Here is a 22,498-nt window from a genome sequence, read left to right on the forward strand (position 1 = left end):
AGGTGAAAAGTAATTGGTGAAAAAAAGACTACAAGCTAGTCTCCTTTTCTCCATTCTAATTAGTTGTGGGAATTAATATTTTTAAGAACAAATAGAGAGTTTCACAATTCAGAGAAAGCTTTTGTGTTTGTGGCACGTGATTTTGAGTATGTCTGCACTATATAGTTGCCGCTGCTCATTGCACATCATGGAATTAGGCTTGCTATGTCTATGTTGTGATGCACAGCAGCTCTTCAATGGTGTGGTACCACCCACAATGACAAGATTTGGCATTATATTACTTTCGGCTTTTCAAAAGTTATGCAATATTATTGTTGTTGTCATTTAGTCGTGTCCGACTCTTCATGGACAACTCCTGTCTTCCACTGCCTTCCACAGCTTGGTCAAACTCATGCTCGCAGCTTAGAGAACACTATCCAACCATCCCATCCTCTGTCGTCCCCTTCTCCTTGTGCCCTCCATCTTTCCCAAGACCAGGGAGTCTTCTCTTCTCATGAGGTGGCCAAAGTATTGGAGCCTCAGCTTCAGCATCTGTCCTTCCAGTGAGCACTCAGGGCTGATTTCCTTAAGAATGGAGAGGTTTGATCTTCTTGCAGTCCATGGGACTCTCAAGAGGCTCCTCCAGCACCATAATTCAAAAGTATCAATTCTTTGGCGATCAGCCTTCTTTATGGTCCAGCTGTCACTTCCATACATCACTACTGGGAAAACCATAGCTTGAACTATACAGACCTTTGTTGGCAAGGTGATGTCTTTTCTTTTTAAGATGCTGTCTAGATTTGTCATCACTTCTCTTCCAAGAAGCAGATGTCTTTTAATTTCATGACCGCTGTCACCATCTGCAGTGATCATGGAGCCCAAGAAAGTAAAATAGATAGATAGATAGATAGATAGATTCTTTATTGTCATTACACAAGTGCAACATTGCACAAGTGCAACGAAATTGGATCTCTCACTGCCTCCATTTCTTCTCCTTCTATTTGCCAGGAGGTGATGGGACCAGTGGTTATGATCTTAGTTTTTTTCAATAGTGAGCTTCAGGCCATATTTTGCGCTCTCCTCTTTATTACATCGCACCAACTTCTCTTGCTTCTGCTGGTCCTGCTTGGACAGAAATCAAGCAAATCTGACCCTGTGCTTGGAATTCTTTTCCTTTGCTCTTCCAGAATTAGGGGTAAAAACTTTAGTTAGTTTAGTTGGTACATTAATCAACTGCATTTGAGTATTACTATAACGGGGGAATGAAATGGAAGTTGCTGTCTTTCCAACAATATTCTACTTTTGATGTCTTGCTTTCCAATCTCCAGTGCATAATATGGCAATCAGCAGCACACTGCAGACCTTTGTGCTCCTCTCTTTCCCCCATTTGTGTTTTTCCTCTCCCCCCCCCCACCATTAGTGAAAAATAGTGATGAGCGAAAATTATTCCACATATACTCTAGGCAGGGTACTGCAGTAGGCCCACTTGCAGATGTGTGTTTACCACCCAAATCAGGAGTTAGGGTTGGCATCTTGCTGATTGCTCTGTTTAGCCAATGCTTTTGATACATTACCACAGTATACTTCCTGACATGCTGCTTATTGGGGATGAAATCCCTGTGGCTGCTGGGGCATGGTTCTCTCTTGGTCTCAGTTGCAATTCCAGCAGCCCTCAAAAGTACTCATTTCACAACAGCCTTTGTGGTGTACCTCCTAATGTACTGCTTATGGGGGGAAGGAAGAATGTCTCCTTTTGAAGATCTCTGCACACCTGCGCATCTGAACCTGCCACTGTCTGGCTTGGAAGGGAAGCAAAAGGATGCCACTTATCTTAGGGGTAGGGGTAGCAGGGATTAGGGCAGGGATTTTTCTAAGATCCTACCTAGTTCTCTGGAATGATCCAGGTTTAAAAACAAAAACTGATGTCAAAACAAGGAGAACTTGGGGGAAGTTACTAATCTCTCATTTTACTTTATTTGAATATGAGGCCAGTAAACCTCTGAAATGACAAAATAATGCCAAACCCATAGATTTTTCTCTAAGGAATCCACATAACATATTCCTGCAATTAAAACAATTTTCACATTCCATGCACTTGGAAGTCTGCATTGGTGAGCCTCACTAGCAAGCAAAATATATAAAATATCTGCTACTTTAGGATAAAAGAAATTTTTAGAAAACCAGTGAATGACCCACTTTTAGCTGATATGCCCGCTAATGAAACATTGTATGCCCAATAGACCAGAAGAAGGAAATGGCTTCAACCTTAGAAGTTGTTTCCCCTTATTTATATATCTGTAGTACTTACAGGAAAGGAAGTTTTCCCTGCTTTTATAGGTTAAATAAAATTGTTACTGGCATTTCTTACCGAAAGGTGGAGTCCAGAGTATATGGGGGGAAATGAATACTGAGCTACCTACTAGCAGGAGTGAATGATTATGCAATCTGATATTCTCTGAATTAATGAGTAAATTCTTTTAAATATATTGGCAATTATGTTGACAGAGCCGTAATAAAATAGGGAGGAACCGGAGAATGAATGAAAATTAAATATTGTGAGCCAAGAATTCAGATAATGGAATCTAGTCTATTACATTGACTTCTGTGGAGCTAGGCCAAATGATTCCACCAACTTCATCACCTTTTTTTCCATTAGAGCCAGCAATCCATTGGCAATAAGCAATCAGATGTGGCAGAACCTCTAATGTGCTCACATATTATTTTGGAGAGCACAGTTGGGAAAGAAAGAAAGGAGAATGCTGTCAGCTGATGTGGCTGAGATCAATGCAGCTACTTTAGATGTGCTTTGAGGGTTTTCACATGCCCTGAGTGAGCCCCCCCTTTTTCTTTTACTTTAAGCAGGAGAACTTTGCTCCATGGCCTGCTTGTGTTTTAGAAATGCACCTCCAAAGTCCCCTTCTAGCAGGCAGAAATAGTTATAAATGACAGGATTCACCTAATGAGTCATGTACACTCATACTCCTTTATACTCCTAGTGCAAGCCCTTGGGCAGTGGGGCTTCCCGCTCTCCTTCCTCCATGCCCCATGGTGCCCCCAAAAGATGACTTGGTGGGTGGGAGAACCCCAAGAACAGTCGGGAGGAGCAGAGGGAAAACCATTCCATCTAGCATGCTGCAGGAGCGTTCATCATAGCACAACAATGAATTTTCACCTTTATACTCCTAGTCAATATCATTACTAAACTGATTTAAATTATCTATGTCCAAGATGTAATCCTCATTGAACCAGGGTGCATTCCCAGCCCAGTGGGTACAGGATTGCACCTTTACAGCACAATTCTATATGTATCTATTCAGAATAAAGTACCATTGAACTCAGCAACGCAGCGGGTGGGCATAGGAGTGGGACCTTTCTTATTTACAATTGTGTTTTGAAAGTTACAAGGGTGTTTTTTTAATACTGCACTTTATCATGATTGCTTCCAAGGTGGTTTTCAACAACAGAAGAATGAAAACAAAATTTTAAATACAATATACTAAAACAGACCATAAATAAAAGCAGCAGGTGGAAAAATCAGGTGCATGGCTGAGTGAATAGCAAGGTTATAGCCTGACATCTAAATGATAACAGCTTTGATTCCTTGGGGAGATAATTCCATAACTCTATCCATTGGTGACATCAGCCTTGCTGAAGCATTTGGAGAAGGGCATTTTCGGATGACCTTAGCTTTTGGGCAGGTTGATATGGAAATAGGTTTTCCTTCAGTGTAATACCTCAGATTATAATTTATACACTTTGTGAGTTCCCAGCCAAGTACAAAAAAACAAAAGGATTAAAAGGTGTTAAAATCTTGCTGTTTAAATGTATGGCCATCATTGGACAAAAAGCAGCCACTGGTGTTATGTGGTTTATCGTTAAACTTGTGTGGTTGCTTTTTCTTCTTGGTGTAATTGGCTTGTTGGTCACTGCAGACTTAAAAACAAAGTGTTGGTGTCTCAGTTTTCATTACTTGCTAATTACTTGTATCTCTGACCCTTATTTTTCTGGCTGCAGGGAAAAAAAGGGGGAAAAGTTCAAAAGGTTAATTATTCTCAGTACACTTCTTTTATCTATCTTCAGTACTCAAGGTCCTGATTTATCTCCTGTGGGGCTTCTGTAGAGCTGCAATATTACTCCCTAAAATGCATCATAATTTCTTTAGCTAGTAGAAATTGACTCTACTTGATTGTTGCCCTGAACTCTTTTATGAAAGCTATAAAGGACTTGTTTAGATTACTTGTTTTGGTTTATTGAGTTGGCTTCACCTTTTTTTTTTTTACCACTGTCTATACTGTGACATTATGCATCATATCAGAGACCTTTCCCCCTAAGAACGGATTGTCACGTAGTCCAGGCAGCGACCATTTTAGGCATGTCCAACTTGTCTGAGACCGCGCATACATGCATTGCGCCGAACTTGAAAGTGACCCAAAAACATCACAAAAAGTGACAGAATGGGGCAGGGGCAAAACGGGGTGTTTGCAGGCTTTTTCAATGGTGTTTCAAATATATGTTATTTCACTTATGTTCTCTTGTAGTAATGATGATCCATTTTTTCTTTTACAGAATTACAGAGCAGTTCTTGTGGAAATCCTGGAGTCCCACCTAAAGGTGTCTTGTATGGTACAAGGTTTGATGTTGGTGACAAAATCCGCTACAGCTGTGTGACAGGATACATCTTGGATGGACACCCCCAGCTCACCTGTATAGCTAACTCAGTCAACACAGCATCCTGGGATTTTCCAGTTCCTATCTGCAGAGGTAAGATTAAAGAACAATTTCTATTCAAAGGGAAGCATTTCAAAGTACCACTGACTTCAGTGGAAGGAGACATGATTAACTCCACTGGAACAACTAATAACAAGAAAGTGATTGACCTTGGTTGGATTGTATCCCTTATTTTTTTCATACAATGTACTTACTTTTGGTTGCCATCTCACAAGCAGAAATAGTTGCTTCTAGAACACAACTGGGGAAAATTTGCCACAAATGAAAAATTGTGTTTGTTAGTATTTCTGATCAGATTCCAGTATTTTCGTACACTCCTCTGAACTATAATGCCAGCATTTATTTATTCTAACTAAAAAAAGGGGAAACATTCACTGCCATGTTTGATTTGACAAAATCAATCAATCATCATATTAAAATAGGTCCCTCACAGGCCGATGCATTTAAAGAATATTACTTAAGAGATGCATAAAACATAACAATGTGTCAGTTTTCGCCAACAGGCCAATAAAAATCATTTGTGGTGGTTAAAACCCATCAAAATAAATAGCTATTATAAAACAAAGCCATAAAGTCTCTTACACTCTGAATAAAAATGCACATAAAAATATTTAAAAGCTTCATTTGCAACCAAGCTCACTTTCACTATCTGTTCCTGGGCTTTTACCAGCTATGTATGCAAAAGATAACAATAAAAAGTGACTGCTGAAGTGATTTGCATATGTGTTTCAATCATATGACCTCATACCTCTTTTAAGCTAATATATTTGAAATTAGGGCTACACACCTGACTTCCAACAAGACTTAAATAAGCTCAAGCCCAGCCACATGGGTTTTAGATCTGAATCCAATACTCATCAGATTCCAGCTTTTAATGACTGTTTAATGAGTGAAGCTCTATACTGATAGGCCTAAATTAGTAAGGGGGTTAACCATGTATGTGCTACAGCAGGGGTGGGTAATCTCTGTCCTGGGAGCTGATCCACCCTTACCTCCAAGTGTATATTATAAAAACTCTGCTCAGTTCAGCATCCTGATGGGGATGCAAATTCCCGCTCGCCAGTGCCCAGTCATTTGATTGATCGATCAAGGAGAAGAAGCAAGAATCCTCTTCCTCAGCTGATTTACACAGACTGGCATGCAGATACTGGAGGGCTCACCAAGGGTGAATGCAGCCTTCATACTGAAAAAGTTAGCCACTCCTGTGTTAGGAAGAATTGTGCTTCATTTGCTGGATGGGAACAAGAAATTCAGTTTCAGGATGCAAATAGTTGCAACACTGGGAGGTGGTATGGTAAAGATCTAGCAGAAACAGCGGATAGATATTGATAAGTAAGAGCCTAGAAACAAAGCAAAATTGTGTGGAAGTCATTTGAGAAATACTCAGTATTAGTACAAGATATTTATGGATGTAAAGGTAAAGGACCCGTGACAGTTATGTTGCGAACGACTCTGGGGTTGCGGCGCTCATCTCGCTTTACTGGCCAAGAGAACCGACATTTGTCCGCAGACAGTTTTTTCAGGTCATGTGAAACCAGAGGAGTGCACAGAAACGCTGTTTACCTTCCCGCTGGAGCGGTACCTATTGATCTACTTGCACTTTGATGTGCTTTTTAACTGCTAGGTTGGCAGGAGCTGGGACCAAGCAACGGGAGCTCACCCCGTCGTGGGGATTTGAACCACTGACCTTCCAGTCGGGAAGCCCTAGGCTCAGTAGTTTAGACCACAGTGCCACCCGCGTCCCCCAATTCTCAAACCTGGGAGCCAGGGTAGATCCTTTAGGACTGGTGTTATATAGTCCCAGTGACCATTCCCAGTCACAAAATAGAACTACAGTGGTACCTCGGGTTAAGTACTTAATTTGTTCCGGGGGTCCATTCTTAACCTGAAACTGTTCTTAACCTGAAGCACCACTTTAGCTAATGGGGCCTCCTGCTGCTGCCGCGGCGCCGCTGGAGCATGATTTCTGTTCTCATCCTGAAGCAAAGTTCTTAACCAGAGGTACTATTTCTGGGTTAGCAGAGTCTGTAACCTGAAGTGTATGTAACCTGAAGCGTATGTAACCCGAGGTACCACTGTAATACTATTTGTTCTAGACATACAGTGCTCTGACTAAAACTGTTTCTACTGGAACAGCTGCAAAAGGCTTATCTGTGGCTGAGCACGTTTATTTTACATACTTGTGAAAAAGCGGTTGCCCTTGGAAATTTGAGAAAACTTACTCACAGAACCAGTTTATCCTTTTATGACATGTAACATCTATCTGCATATATACCCACCTATCAAAACTGAGAAACAAGGAGCGCACCCTTGCAATAGGCTCACTAGGCAAGCTACATCTGCATATACCCTTAAACAGAATCAATTTTATCAGGCCTCTTGCCACTTAATAGCACACTGCTTTATTTATACAATGTGTGGCTTTGCTGGAGGTTATTGAGGGTGATTACTCTGTAATGAGCTCCTTATTACTTTCCTCCAGTTTCTGGTGAAGATCCTCCTTGATTAAATTATCATCCATAGGGAGTTTCATTTGTCAATGTCCTAAAACTCCCTATGAATGAACTTTTAATTAAGGAAGGAGCATCTTTGCTTTTTCATAATCTACGAACCTGTGTGTCTACTTGAGCCAAGTGTTGGTAGTCCTGAGTTCAAGGAAAAGTTGATTAAATAATTGCAGGTGATTGGCAATCTCTCCTTCTGGTAAACAGTGTCCACTCCTTGCTTAAGGTTTATGAAGGAGTATGAAGAAGATACCATTCTCAGCTCCATACATTACATAAATTTAGTATGTTGTCGGAATGAACTCAATGCTCCAAACACTTTGCATGACTTATTCTGTAAAATAAACTGTAAGATAGTACATATAATTGTCCAGTAGCACCTTAGAGACCAACTAAGTTTGTTCTGTGCATAAGCTTCCGTGTGCATGCACACTTCTTCAGATACACAGGAAAGCTTATACGCAGAACAAACTTAGTTGGTCTCTAAGATGCTACTGGACAATTTTTTTTATTTATTTTGACTGCGTCAGACCAACACGGCTATCTACCTGAATGTAAGATATTATGTTGTTGTATTCATATGTGAGCTGTTGTACATGTTTAGAGTGGGTAGGCGGGGGAACATGTGAACTTCCAGAGGTTGTTGGCCACCAGCTCCCATCAGACCAAGCCAACATGGTCAATGATCAGGTATGATGAGAGTGGCACTTCAGCAACATCTAACAGACCACATGTTCTCTACCCCTGATTAATAGGTTTAGAGATTAGCTACTGAAAATGGTGTACTGCTTCTTTAAAAAAAGTACTTTGGTCTGGTGGATATCCATATGCTGGTTGGCTGTGAAATGCAACATGCCCATTATCCTTTGGCTTTGCCTTATTTATTAAAAAACATTCATAGGGTGTCATTAAGGGTTGAAACCTTCCAATAAAATATATAAGGTAAGTTATAAAAGAAGCAGCATTCAACCAACAAAATGTAACACTGAAATAATAATAATAATAATAAATTTTATTTATATCCCGCCCTCCCCAGCCGAAGCCGGGCTCAGGGCGGCTAACAACACCAAAATAGTGCAACATTATAAAAACATTATAAAAATTAATTAAAATCAAGATTGATGGCAACCATAAAGTTTTGTAAAGGTTGCCAAAGGAGGGAGTCAGGCTGCGCCCTAACCAAAGGCCTGGCGGAACAGCTCTGTCTTGCAGGCCCTATGGAAGGATGTCAAGTCCTGCAGGGCCCTTGTCTCTTGTGACAGAGCATTCCACCAGGTTGGAGCCGCAGCCGAAAAAGCCCTGGCTCTAGTTGAAGCCAGCCTAACCTCTCTGTGGCCTGGGACCTTCAAGGTGTTTTTGTTTGAAGACCGTAAGTTCCTCTGTGGGGCATACCAGGAGAGGCGGTCCCGTAGGTACGAGGGCCCTAGGCCGTATAGGACTTTGAAGGTTAAAACCAGCACCTTAAACCTGATCCTGTACTCCACCAGGAGCCAGTGCAGCTGGTATAGCACCGGATGAATGTGATCTCGCAGCGAAGACCCCGTAAGGAGTCTCGCTGCGGCATTCTGCACCCGCTGGAGTTTCTGGGTCAGTCTCAAGGGCAGCCCCACATAGAGCGAGTTACAATAATCCAGTCTGGAGGTGACCGTCGCGTGGATCACAGTGGCTAGGTCAGGGTGAGAGAGGTAAGGAGCCAACTGCTTAGCTTGGCGGAGATGAAAAAATGCCGCCTATGTAATAGCTGCAATCTGCGCCTCCATGGAGAGGGAGGTATCGAAGATTACACCCAAACACTTAACGGACGGTGCTGGCACTAATTGCACCCCCGCAAGAGATGGGAGTTGCCCCTTCAGTCCCATATCGTCCCGTCCCAGCCAGAGTACCTCTGTCTTCGAAGGATTTAACTTCAACCGGCTCCCACGTAACCATCCAGCCACAGCTTCCATGCATCTGATCAGTGTGTCTGGGGCCGAGTCAGGATGGCCATCCATCAACAGATAGAGTTGGGTGTCATCAGCATACTGATGGCAGCCCAGCCCAAAACTCCGGACAAGCTGGGCGAGGGGGCACATAAAGATGTTAAAAAGCATCGGGGAGAGAATTGCACCCTGAGGCACTCCACACACCAAGGAGTGGCGCGATGACAATTCCCCCCAAGCGCCACCCTCTGTCCCCGACCAGAGAGAAACGAGCGCAGCCATTGAAGGACTGTGCCCTGGATCCCCACGTCGGCAAGGCGGTGGTCCAGAAGTTCCTGATCGACCATGTCAAAAGCTGCTGACAAATCTAGAAGAATCAGCAGCCCCGACCTGCCTCGATCCAGCTGTCTACGAAGATCATCTGTTAGGGCAACCAGAGCCGTCTCGGTCCCATGACCAGCGCGGAAGCCGGACTGGAATGGATCCAGAGCCGATGTTTCATCCAGAAACCCACCAAGCTGTTCAGCAACCGCTCTCTCAATCACCTTACCCAGGAACGGAAGATTCGAAACCGGGCGGTAATTGGATAGATCTAAAGGATCTAATGATGTTTTCTTTAAGAGAGGGCGCACCACTGCCTTCTTCAGTTCCCCTGGGAATGTCCCCATGCCAAGGGACAAATTGATGATATCCCCCAGGAGGGCCCGCACCTCGTCTGGACACGCTCTAATCAGCCAAGACGGGCACGGGTCAAGAGGACAGGTGGTGGGCTTTCCAGCTCGGAGGAGTCTGTCCACATCGGCTGGGGATATCCGGTCGAAGTGGTCCAATACTGGACCCGAGGACAGTCGAGGGGCCTCCAGTTCCCTTATTGTATCCAAATTGGCAGGGAGGTCATGGCGGAGCAACAAGACCTTCTTCGCATAAAAGCTCGCAAATGCCTCACAGCTGTGTGTCAAATTGTTATTTAAATTTGGCTCTCCTTCGAGGGACGTTAAAGACCGAATTATACTAAATAATTGCGCCGGGCGAGAGCTAGCGGGTGCAATGGAGGCCGAGAAGTAGGACTTCTTAGCGGCCTTCACTGCCATCTCGTAGGTTTTCATAAAAACCCTATAAGATGTTCTTGAAGCTCCGTCACGGGCACGCCGCCATACTCGCTCTAGCCGTCTGAGGTCCCGCTTCATTTTCCGGTTCTCCTCGGTAAACCAGGGAGCCCGGTTTCTGCGGGGTCGCAGAGGGCGCTTAGGTGCGATCTCATTGATAGCTGCCAGGAGCTGGGTATTCCAGCCCTCAACAAGCTCAGTCAATGAGTCGCCAGGGGGAGAAAGGTCCCGCAAGGCTTGACGGAATCTATCAGGGTCCATCAGCCTCTGCGGGCGAGCCCAAATCGGCTCGCCACCTAAGCAGGGTGGGGGTGGAACGTCAATCCTCGCTTTCAGAGCGTAGTGATCAGACCATGGCACCTTCATCGAAGGAAACATGATCACATCTATACCAACGCCAAAGATCAAATCCAGCGTGTGGCCTGCTTGATGTGTGGGGCCCGAAACAAACTGAGAGAGCCCTAGTGTCGCCATGGAAGACACCAGGTCCAGACCCTGTGATGAGGGAGTGGCATCAGCATGGATGTTGAAGTCCCCCAATACCAATAGGTTAGGGAACTCCAAGGCCCAGCCGGCCACCGCCTCCAGCAGGCCTGACAGGGTGGCTGCTGGTGCGCTAGGTGGCCGGTACACCAGCCAGACAGCCAAGCTCACCTCGGAGCCCCACACTAGGCCAACACATTCAATGCCGGGGATTGATGGCGATGGTAGAGCCCTGAAAGAACAATCTTCCCGGATTAATAATGCCACCCCTCCCCCCCGGCCCACAGTCCGCGACTGGTGGAGGACGGAGAAACCCGGGGGCGCCATCTCTCGTAAAGTAACAGTATCCCCTTCGCGCACCCAGGTCTCCGTCACACAAGCCAGGTCGACCCCCTGCGAGATGAAGAAATCTCGCAGGGTGGCGGTTTTGTTGCCTATAGACCTGGCATTGCACAACACCAGTGACGGAGGTGAGTAATCCTTGCTCACCCTACCCTTGTCTCTCGGGATGGGGCGCAGATTGGAAGGGGTACGAGCATATCCATATCTCGATCCCCTTCGCCTATGACATCTGCCCCCCCGCTATACCTCCCTCGCCCCTCCACAGTAGGAATCCCAAGCCTCATCCTCGCCTCCATTTGTTGTTGTTGTTGTTGTTGTTGTTTAGTCGTTTAGTCGTGTCCGACTCTTCGTGACCCCATGGACCAGAGAACGCCAGGCACCTCTGTCCTCCACTGCCTCCCGCAGTTTGGTCAAACTCATGCTGGTAACCTTGAAAACACTATCCAACCATCTCGTCCTCTGCCGTCCCCTTCTCCTTGTGCCCTCCATCTTTCCCAACATCAGGGTCTTCTCCAGGGAGTCTTCTCTTCTCATGAGGTGGCCAAAGTACTGGAGCCTCAGCTTCACAATCTGTCCTTCCAGTGAGCACTCAGGGTTGATTTCCTTCAGTATGGAGAGGTTTGATCTTCTTGCAGTCCATGGGACTCTCAAGAGTCTCCTCCAGCACCATAATTCAAAAGCATCAATTCTTCGGTGATCAGCCTTCTTTATGGTCCAGCTCTCACTTCCATACATCACTACTGGGAAAACCATAGCTTTAACTATACGAACCTTTGTTGGCAAGGTGATGTCTCTACTTCTCAAGATGCTGTGTAGGCCTGTCATTGCCCTTCTCCCAAGAAGCAGGCGTCTTTTAATTTCATGGCTGCTGTCACCATCTGCAGTGATCATTGAGCCCAAGAAAGTAAAATCTCTCACTACCTCCATTTCTTCCCCTTCTATTTGCCAGGAGGTGATGGGACCAGTGGCCATGATCTTCGTTTTTTTGATGTTGAGCTTCAGACCATATTTTGCGCTCTCCTCTTTCACCCTCATTAAAAGGTTCTTTAATTCCTCCTCACTTTCTGCCATCAAGGTTGTGTCATCTGCATATCTGAGGTTGTTGATATTTCTTCCGGCAATCTTAATTCCGGCTAGGGATTCATCCAGCCCAGCCGTTCGCATGATGAATTCTGCATATAAGTTAAATAAGCAGGGAGACAAAATACAGCCTTGTCGTACTCCTTTCCCAATTTTGAACCAATCAGTTGTTCCATATCCAGTTCTAACTGTAGCTTCTTGTCCCACATAGAGATTTCTCAGGAGACAGATGAGGTGATCTGGCACTCCCATTTCTTTAAGAACTTGCCATAGTTTGCCGTGTTCGACACAGTCAAAGGCTTTTGCATAGTCAATGAAGCAGAAGTAGATGTCTTTCTGGAACTCTCTAGCTTTCTCCATAATCCAGCGCATGTTTGCAATTTGGTCTCTGGTTCCTCTGCCTCTTCTAAATCCAGCTTGCACTTCTGGGAGTTCTCGGTCCACATACTGCTTGAGCCTTCCTTGTAGAATTTTAAGCATAACCTTGCTAGTGTGTGAAATGAGTGCAATTGTGCGGTAGTTGGAGCATTCTTTGGCACTGCCCTTCTTTGGGATTGGGATGTAGACTGATCTTCTCCAATCTTCTGGCCACTGCTGAGTTTTCCAAACTTGCTGGCATATTGAGTGTAGCACCTTAACAGCATCATCTTTTAAAATTTTAAATAGTTCAGCTGGAATACCATCACTTCCACTGGCCTTGTTATTTGCAGTGCTTTCTAAGGCCCATTTGACTTCACTTTCCAGGATGTCTGGCTCAAGGTCAGCAACCACACTACCTGGGGTATACGAGACATCCATTTCTTTCTGGTATAATTCCTCTGTGTATTCTTGCCACCTCTTCTTGATGTCTTCTGCTTCTGTTAGGTCCTTTCCACTTTTGTCCTTTATTATGGAAATCTTTGTACGAAATGTTCCTTTCATATCTCCAATTTTCTTGAACAGATCTCTGGTTCTTCCCATTCTATTGCTTTCCTCTATTTCTTTGCATTGCTCGTTTAAGAAGGTCTTATTGTCTCTCCTTGCTATTCTTTGGAAATCTGCATTCAATTTCCTGTATCTTTCACCATCTCCCTCGCATTTTGCTTGCCTTTCCCGCTATTTGTAAGGCCTCATTGGACAGCCACTTTGCTTTCTTGCATTTCCTTTTCATTGGGATGGTTTTCGTTGCTGCCTCCTGTATAATGTTACGAGCCTCCATCCATAGTTCTTCAGGCATTCTGTCCACCAAATCTAAATCCTTAAACCTGTTCCTCACTTCCACTGTGTATTCATAAGGGATTTGACTTAGATTGTATCTTACCGGCCCAGTGGTTTTTCCTACTTTCTTCAGTTTAAGCTTGAATTTTGCTATAAGAAGCTGATGATCTGACCCACAGTCAGCTCCAGGTCTTGTTTTTGCTGACTGTATAGAGCTTCTCCATCTTTGGCTGCAGAGAATATAATCAATCTGATTTCGATGCTGCCCATCTGGTGATGTCCATGTGTAGAGTCGTCTCTTGTGTTGTTGGAAAAGCGTGTTTGTGATGACCAGCTTGTTCTCTTGACAGAACTCTATTAGCCTTTGCCCTGCTTCGTTTTGATCTCCAAGGCCAAACTTGCCAGTTGTTCCTTTTATCTCTTGACTCCCTACTTTAGCATTCCAATCCCCTATAATGAGAAGAACATCCTTCTTTGGTGTCACTTCTATAAGGTCTTGTAAGTCTTCATAGAATTGGTCAATTTCAGTTTCTTCAGCACAAGTAGTTGGTGCATAAACTTGGATTACTGTGATGTTAAAAGGTCTGCCTTGGATTCGTATCGAGATCATTCTATCATTTTTGAGATTGCATCCCAGTACAGCTTTCGCCACTCTTTTGTTGACTATGAGGGCCACTCCATTTCTTTTACGGGTTTCTTGCCCACAGTAGTAGATATGATGGTCATCCGAACTGAATTCACCCATTCCCATCCATTTTAGTTCACTGATGCCCAGGATGTCAATATTTATTCTTGCCATCTCATTTTTGACCACCTCCAACTTACCCAGGTTCATGGTTCTTACATTCCAGGTTCCTATGCAATATTTTTCTTTACAGCATTGGACTTTCCTTTCGCTTCCAGGCATATCCGCAACTGAGCGTCCTTTCGGCTTTGGCCCAGCCGTTTCATCAGCTCTGGATCTACTTGTACTTGCCCTCCGCTCTTCCCCAGTAGCATGTTGGACGCCTTCCGACCTGAGGGGCTCATCTTCCAGCGTCATATCTTTTATATGCCTGTTGTCTTTGTCCATGGAGTTTTCTTGGCAGGGATACTGGAGTGGCTTGCCGGTTCCTCCTCCAGGTGGATCACGTTTGGTCAAAACTCTCCACTATGACCTGTTCATCTTGGGTGCCCTGCTCGGCATAGTTCATAGCTTCTCTGAGTTCTTCAAGCCCCTTCGCCACGGCAAGGCAGTGATCCATGAAGGGGCGCCTCCATTTACAAAATATAAAAGCAAACACACAAACAAAAGACAGTTACACCAAAACCAATCCCCACCCCGCTTAACAACCCTCCCACCCCAACCCAAAACAAAACAAAACAAAACAAAACAAAATAAAAATACATGGATAAAAACCACCGTTTATGGTGATACAACAAAGTAAAAAGTAAAAACACTTTTAAAACACTTTAAAATATATAACAACATTTTAAACATTTGCTGCAGCAGCACCAGTGTCCTTAAAGTTGTGGTGGTGGTGAGTGTGGGCCCCGCCCCCTGGCCTGGTGAAGTGGGCTTGCAGTGAGCGGCCCTCCCCAAGACTCACCGGCAAAGCGGCAGCAGCAATGTCCTGAGGCCTCCTTGGAGCCTTATATGCTGAGGTGGAGTATGGGGGCCGCCCCCAGGCCCAAGATGGAGAATGGGCTTGCAGTGAGCGGCCCTCCCCAAGACTCACCGGCAAAGCGGCAGCAGCAATGTCCCGAGGCCTCCTTGGAGCCTTATATGCTGAGGTGGAGTATGGGGGCCTCCCCCAGGCCCAAGATGGAGAATGGGCTTGCAGTGAGCGGCCCCCCCCAAGACTCACCGGCAAAGCGGCAGCAGCCAACCTCAACAGAACCAGCCACAGTACTAAAAGAATAGACTATCCCATCCTGTAAACTTCCTGACTCCAATAAATAACCACTGCTCACTCTCAGTAAGCAGCCATTGGGAAGCTGGGTGAACAGTACTGTATAACCGGCAATGTTACAATGGACTCTTGAGACAGGGGATCAAAATATCAGATTTCCACTGCCCATAGACCACTGCTGCTGATCAATGTATGTGGAGAGGGGGTGAAGAGATCTCCTGGGCTAACCCCACCCAATATTATCACCACCCACTGCTGCCATCAGAGTGACTTTGGGGCAGTTGTGATCTATGAGCCTAACCTACTACACAGAGAGTTCTTGCAAGGTAAAATAGGGATAGCCTGATCCTGCCCTTGGGGAAAGGGTGGAATACAAATGTGAATGATGAATAAGGAGTTGGGATTTATTCTGTCCTGTTGCTGCTTGCTTTCAGTTCAGTATCCAAACAACCAATAGTAGCAAACAAATTCATTAACTCTCAATATTCTTGTCATGCAAGAATGGTAATAACTTTAAAAACTTCCACTTCTTACCAGATCTACTAGAACTGCCAGTGTTCATTAAAATAATGTAATTTTATTGGGTTTATTAGAAATGCAAAAAAAAGGAGAGAGGTTTAATTGAAGGTAGAACGATTTAGATTTATTGTGTTGTGAAGTGGTCAATTACATTGTGCATCGCCCATGACCAGTTTTTAAATACATTTTTCTCTCCTGACATATTAATTTTGATTGGGGCATTTTTAACAGTGAAACATGACAGCAGCTTCATCATATCACCTTTTACTTTTGAGATAGTGTAGAAATTGCAGGCTGCAACGTGCTGCAGAGTGGTGGAAATGATTCACGGAAGGCTAATAAATAAGGTCATAGTTATATATAATATTGTCACTCTGCAAAGGTTATATTAATTAGATGGTTTGATAATCAGGGATAATATTCTGACTTTTATTTTTTAAAAGGTTGCTCTATTTATAGACAAAAGCAGCAGCTAGCTCATCAAATAATATTATATTGCCTTCATTTTGAAGAGGCATTTTAATTTTGATGCATTGTCAAAAGGCAGTTTGACCCTGCTTATTTCACTAAAAGAAAATGGGCATGATCCAGCTATTTGTCTCAATGTTTAGGTCTTTCATTGGGATTTTTAAGGTGCTTAGCTTCAACTTAATTGTGTTCATAAGACTAAAAGAAGAGCCCTGTTAGATCAGTCCAAAGGCCTGTTAAGCCCAGTGTTACGTTCTTGCAGATGCCAACCAGATTCCTCAGATAAGCCTACACCTAGGACTGAAAGTCAGAATTACCCTTGCAGTCAACTGGTATTCAGAACCATACTGTTTCTGATTCTGGACATAATACACAGCCATCATGACAAGTAGACATTGATAGCCTTCTCCTCCATGAATTTGTTTGATCCTCTTCTGAAGCCAGATGGGCGGGGTATAAATAATAAATTATCATTATTATTAAAGTCATTACTGTGGTAGCAAATTCCATAGTTTAATTATGCACCACGTGAATAAAAAAAAAGTCCGCCTTGGACCTTCCAAGGTTTGTCTTCATTGGACGGCCCCAGGTGCTAGTATTGTAAGAGTTGGATAAATGTCTCTTTATAACATATAAAAAGGCATGCTGTTTAGGGGAAATTGCTTGGGAAAAAAAGTGAATAGTATGCAGTATTGCATACAAATTGTTTATATTATGGAAAATGCACACCTTTTTTAAAAAACGGAGTGGACTTTTTATTTTTAAAAATCACAAACTGGTGAATAAATGTGGCAAACCTAAGGTTGAGAAAACAGAAAAACTGGGAGGAATGGTTAAAACAATATTGAAACCGTTTTAAGACCCGAAACACTTTGGCAAGAACTTCTGGGGTGTTTCCCAAATGATGCACATATAATCCATTGAACAGCTTGAGAATCTGGTTGATATGCAAATAGTTTGAAGTCCTTTCCCTTATTTGTTGCTAGTACTCTCAAAAAATGCTACCCAGGCCACTTTCTCTGCTTCTATCAGTGCAAGGTGAGAAATGATTTCTGTTTTATGTCTTGCATTTCATAGCAGTATGTTATTTAGTATCTAGGGGTTGTTTATATTTTGTGGCACTACACACACTTTATTCGCTTGCTCTTTATGTGGCAGACATTTTATAGCTGTAATAAAATGAAATTTAAATTCGTTCTACAATGGTAGCATATTGACAAACAAAAAATGCACTCTCTTGTTCTTTTTCTTCTTCCAGAAACTTTTCAAATATGGGAAAAGCAGAGCAAAAAAAGCTTTAATGTCAAAATGTTGCCTGGTTTGGGCCAGCTAGTTTATCATAAAGAATGCAGAGAAATGCCACTTTGTATCCCAACACTGAGGTGTAATTTGGAGCAATGTGACACTTCCCTTCCATTAACCAATTGAAACTGAAGTCAAGTTGGACCTTTAACTCATACTCTTCCAAAGATCTTTCTACTTCAAAGCTTTGGCCAAAACTCTCTTTCCATGAATTGGTCTCTGGATTCTAGAGTTCCAAATCATCTGGAACTATGCTTGCAAAATGAAAGCAGAGCATTAGGAATTCTCTGTTGTTTACCACGTCTTTGGGTTCCTACAGTTCTTTTATAGTCCATTTATAGTCTTCCATAGTCCATTTCTCATGTATATTGGTACAGTACAGCACAAAAATGAATATTGATGCCATTATAAGTAAGGATGGACCAAATGGTCTCTCTCATGGAGAGACCAGGAGGGCTGAATTTGGCCCCTGGGTCCGAGATTGTCCACCTCTGGTTAATAACCACCAGTTCTTGTTTATTGTTTTAGTCTTTTGTAGTCTTGTACACCTCCTTCTGGCAACTCCTGCAGCCAAGCTGGTGCCAAACATATTGTTCTGCTTTCCTTTGCTCTACATCAGTGAGGCGGAGAGAAAGGTCTTGTCATCTGGGCAGCCCAGGACCTCCATCCACACTGCCCAGGCTTGCACACCTTGAAAGGTCACTTAGGTGCTGCTAACGCATCAGTTTAGCTTCACCCCCAGAGGTGCGCTCCATTGTCTCTCAAGACAGAACACTTCTGTAGTTAGAAATTGTAATTTTTTATTATTAATAAAGAAAAGAATGGATTCAACATGTACAAAACCCTTCAGGAAAGTTGTGCTACTCTTAAATAAACTGTTTCTGTTTCTCATTAAATTTGTCATGTTTTACATGAGTGGAAATCTCTTGATGCTTAGATTTGACTTCCTTGATAAGAAATATTTTAAATTGCATACCACATCAAACGTCTTTGGACCGAAGAGCGACTTCATACCTTCCAACATGTCACCACAGAAAACCAGGATTTGCGTTTTCTGGGATGTGCTCCTGTGCGAGTCACATGACCCAGGCAAGATCATGGCCCAAAGCCCACATGTCTTTTGGGGCCATGGCACCCAAAATACATGTTTTGGGGTACTGTGCTCTCAAGAGCATCCCAACACTCTCAAGAGCACAGTCCCCAAAATGGGATGGCCCCATTTAATCAGGGCAGTTAAGGAGCATGCAGTTTATACATTTGTTCTATTTGGGAATCAATTTACTGTATGTAGAATTGACTTCTGAATGTGCGATAATTGTCTGCAACTTGCAAAACTATATGTTGTTTTTACAATGTTCCTTTTATACGGATGCTTCTAATTTTCTGACCCGATGTTACATTTTGTTCTTTGGCGAGGGAGTCAGTGAGCTTTACAGTTTCTTCTCTCCCTCCTCCCCCATTAGCGATAGAACCTTTCCCATTAATCCTATAAGCCCTGATAACCATGGGTGTTCCTTCCTCCATATCTTAATTTTGACTTTTTCTCAGCTGTTGTTTAAAGAATTCCAGTGGATTACAGGCTCCTTTAAGCTTAAGAAGGCCAAGGGGGCACAAATTATTTTGGCAAGGTTGAATTTTAGCATAGTTCTGTCATTTTAACTATTTATTGACTTTAAAGGCGTTGGAATTTGCAGAAGCTGCTCAGTTAGGGTGTCTTATGTGTTTGCCTGTTGTATTTTGGAAGTAACAATCTTCCAGACTAGTTATTTTCTTGTCCTTGCTGCAAAGAATAATCTACTTTAAAATATTTTTAGTTTATGATTAACTCTGCCCTAGTTGTCATTTTAACCCACTTTGGTATTTAATGCCCCAGAACTAAGCACATACTTTCTTGGAGCATCTAGTTAGCTTATTTATTTGGAGTATGTAGCTTGTCAGTTAGAAAGGCTTGCAGGCCACTGTATTGTAAAGGCTTGAGGTTGATAATGGCATTCTTGTTATGCTACCATATCAGCTTCAAATATAGACATCTCCCAATGGACCTGGACCCTCAAGGTGCCCACTCTGAGGAAACTATGGAGGGTGGCAAGCCTTTTCAGCTGTGACACTCCACATGGAGAATTCTTTCCCTAACAAGATCCGTTTGGTGCCCTCATGAACATATTATTGGCAGCAGGTTAAAATCTGTGTGGCAGGTTGTGGGTACAGCAGGAATAACACACATTTAAACAATGGTCTTAGGTGAAAACACACCACAATGTTGATTATAGAGCAGTTAAGCAGGGTTGGCATGGCAGTCGGGCAAGGAAGAGATCATCATTCCACTCAGTGCTTGCTGTTGAAATGGAATTCTGCCTGAGAATTCCCCAAGGCACTTGGGGAATTGATCTATGTCAGACCAATGTGTGGTGCAGATCAAACATCCACAATCGCCCTGTGCAACCATGAGAGGTGTTTAGGCAAGGCCAGGCCCCATCCGGTTAGGGTTGTGCCTTGACCTTATCCTCCCTCAGATCCCTTAAGCCTCCCTGTTATGTACTGAGTTGAATAGGATCCAAAATGCAGCAGTCTGATTGGTCCTGGAACAATAGGATTCAGAATGCAGCTGTCTGATTGATACTAGAACAATGCAGCAGTATGATTGGTCCGCAGGAGCCACCCAATCAGCTCCAGGTGGAAGTGAATCCACAACCTGATTGGCCTACAGGAGAATCCCGGAATTAGCCAATCACGCACAGCCCATTGTGTAAATAATGTACTGTATTTTTTGCACCATAACACTCACTTTTTTCCTCCTAGAAAGCAAGGGGAAATGACTGTGTGTGTTATGGAGCGAATGCCTGCGGGTGGCGGAGGGGATCTGCTGCAGTCGTGAGCAGAGGATCCATGGTTCCCCTTCCTTCCCTCCTCCGTGGCTCTCTTTGAAACAGCAAAGCGGGAGAAGAGCCACGGAGTGGGGAGGAGAGAGGGACAGAGAGCTTGCTTCTTTAAAGGAGCAAAGCAGGAGGGGAGAGGAGCCTTCTCCCCTTATACCCCTCTTCTTCATTATTAGCAGCATCCTTCTCCACACACCCCACGCGTGCTTCTTCTCCCCTTAAACCCCTCTTCTGCATTATTAGCAGCATCCTTCTCCACACACCCCACGCGTGTTCCTTGTCCCTTTAGTGCTTTTCCTTCCTTCCCCACTTAAAATGTGGTTACAAAGCACAGATCTACATGGATCCTCAGGATTTTTGCACTGGGTCACCCCAAATTCACCATCAGATCACATACCATGTCCATGGCTACATCTTGCACCAAAAAAATCACGCACCCACTGTTGCCTGGGGCCACAGTGGTGCAAAAACGTGGTTACAAAGCATGGATCCACATGGATCCTCAGGGTTTTTGCATTGGGCTACTCCAAACTCACTTTCAGATCACATGTCTGTGGCCACAGCATGAACCACAAAAATCATATATCCACTGTTCTTTTAGAATATTTTTTTTCTTGTTTTCCTCCTCTAAAAACTACATGCGTGTTATGGTCTGGTGCATCTTATAGAGCGAAAAATACGGTATATAAAGCAGATATTTTGGGGGAACTTTCATTCCTCCTCACCACTATGAGCTGAATAAAGAGCATGAAATCCACTCTCGACTCCGAGTATATTTCACTCCCCTACTGCTCAGTGCCACTTCCAGACAGAATTGTGACAAAATATTAAGCTCGCTTAACAGAGTGATACACTCCTTGAGGGAAAAGGGTGGGTGGGGAACCTCCCAACTCAGAGCCAATTGAGGTTGGAAGTTAAAATTATTTTCTAGCCTGGTTAACCGGTGGTCCAGCTAATAAACTGAATGCATCTTAACACTGCTTTAGAGGCACAGGTTTGGGCAGCTCTCTAGGGAGAGTTTGAAATTTGCTTTTCTGGGCATCCTTGTAGTCCCAAGCTGGTTGGTTACTGGGCTTCAGAAACCTGATGAGAAATAGATCACAGGTAGAAGGACTATTGTGTCAAATTTCAATAGGAAAAGCTCTAATAGCAAAATGCCACCTGCTGAGAGGGAACATGCACAGCACTGCTTCTGTGCTTCCTAGAGACATTTGGTTCACCAAAAAGGGAATGTGCATTTATCTGATCTGTTGGGACTCTTCTTATAATCTTCTTGGGTACTTCTGCACTTCAGTGTGATTGGAACTTGCCTTAAAAGTCAAATATAGCTTGTCACACCCACATCATGCATTTAAAGCACTCTTACAGCACTTCAACAATCAGAGAATTCTGGGAACTACAGCTTGTTAAGGGTGCTGTGAATTGTAACTCTATGAGGGGGTCTCCTATCAATCCTCAGCACCGCCAAAAGCCTACAGCTCCCAGGATTCTTTGTGGGATGCCATGGTTGTGAAAGCAGCATATGTATGGTGAAGACACAACCATTTCCTTGTTTTCCCCTTCCCAAATGGTTAAACATACTGTTTCCCAGTAGCCCTTTCCCTGCCTCACCAGGTCACTGTTTCTTTTACAGCCAAAAGTGGTAAACAGAGACAAAAACCCAGTGTTCTGATGTGACATCGAGCTATCAGAGAGATTTCTTTCTCTAATTATGTCCATAGCAATAAAAAACAGTATTCTGCGATTTTGTTGGTTGGCTGTACATCAAGGGAGTGCCCTGGCCATTGAGACAATCCTGTTTTAACAAGCAAAGCATTTCCCATAATTCGACAAAAGGAAGCCAACATGCAGGCTAGCTGCCATCTCCAATTTTGTCTCTAGAGAAAGAACTAATATTCCAGTTGGCCCACACTCTTCTGGAGCTGCTGAGCAAGATAAGCTGATCCTCAAGCAATGCTTGCCCTTTAGACTGGCATTTGTCAAGTTAGTGCCATTTCATTTTCCAGCTGTATCAACTCCCCATCTGCTCATACACCTCTTGTCCACAGAATAAACATCACTGTCAAGGTAAATACAACCTGCCAACCCTCCTCTTTGAAAGGT

General features: G+C 43.7%; 1 protein-coding gene across 5 annotated transcripts in view; it reads left to right on the top strand.

Moving 5' to 3' along the window:
• CSMD3 (CUB and Sushi multiple domains 3) overlaps positions 1-22,498 on the top strand; it is a 580,687-nt gene that overhangs the window by 172,199 nt on the left and 385,990 nt on the right. For all 5 annotated transcript variants that reach the window (XR_014566768.1, XM_083748860.1, XM_083748861.1 and 2 more), the window contains exon 4: positions 4,546-4,740. Coding sequence is in view for 4 of the 5 variants with exons in the window: in XM_083748860.1 (XP_083604986.1) it covers positions 4,546-4,740 (195 nt within the window). In the remaining variant the exon portion in view is untranslated. The remainder of the gene's footprint in view (positions 1-4,545; positions 4,741-22,498) is intronic.

Source organism: Podarcis gaigeae (genome assembly GCF_964106915.1).
Source record: "Podarcis gaigeae genome assembly, chromosome: 7".
NCBI classification, from domain to species: domain Eukaryota; kingdom Metazoa; phylum Chordata; class Lepidosauria; order Squamata; family Lacertidae; genus Podarcis; species Podarcis gaigeae.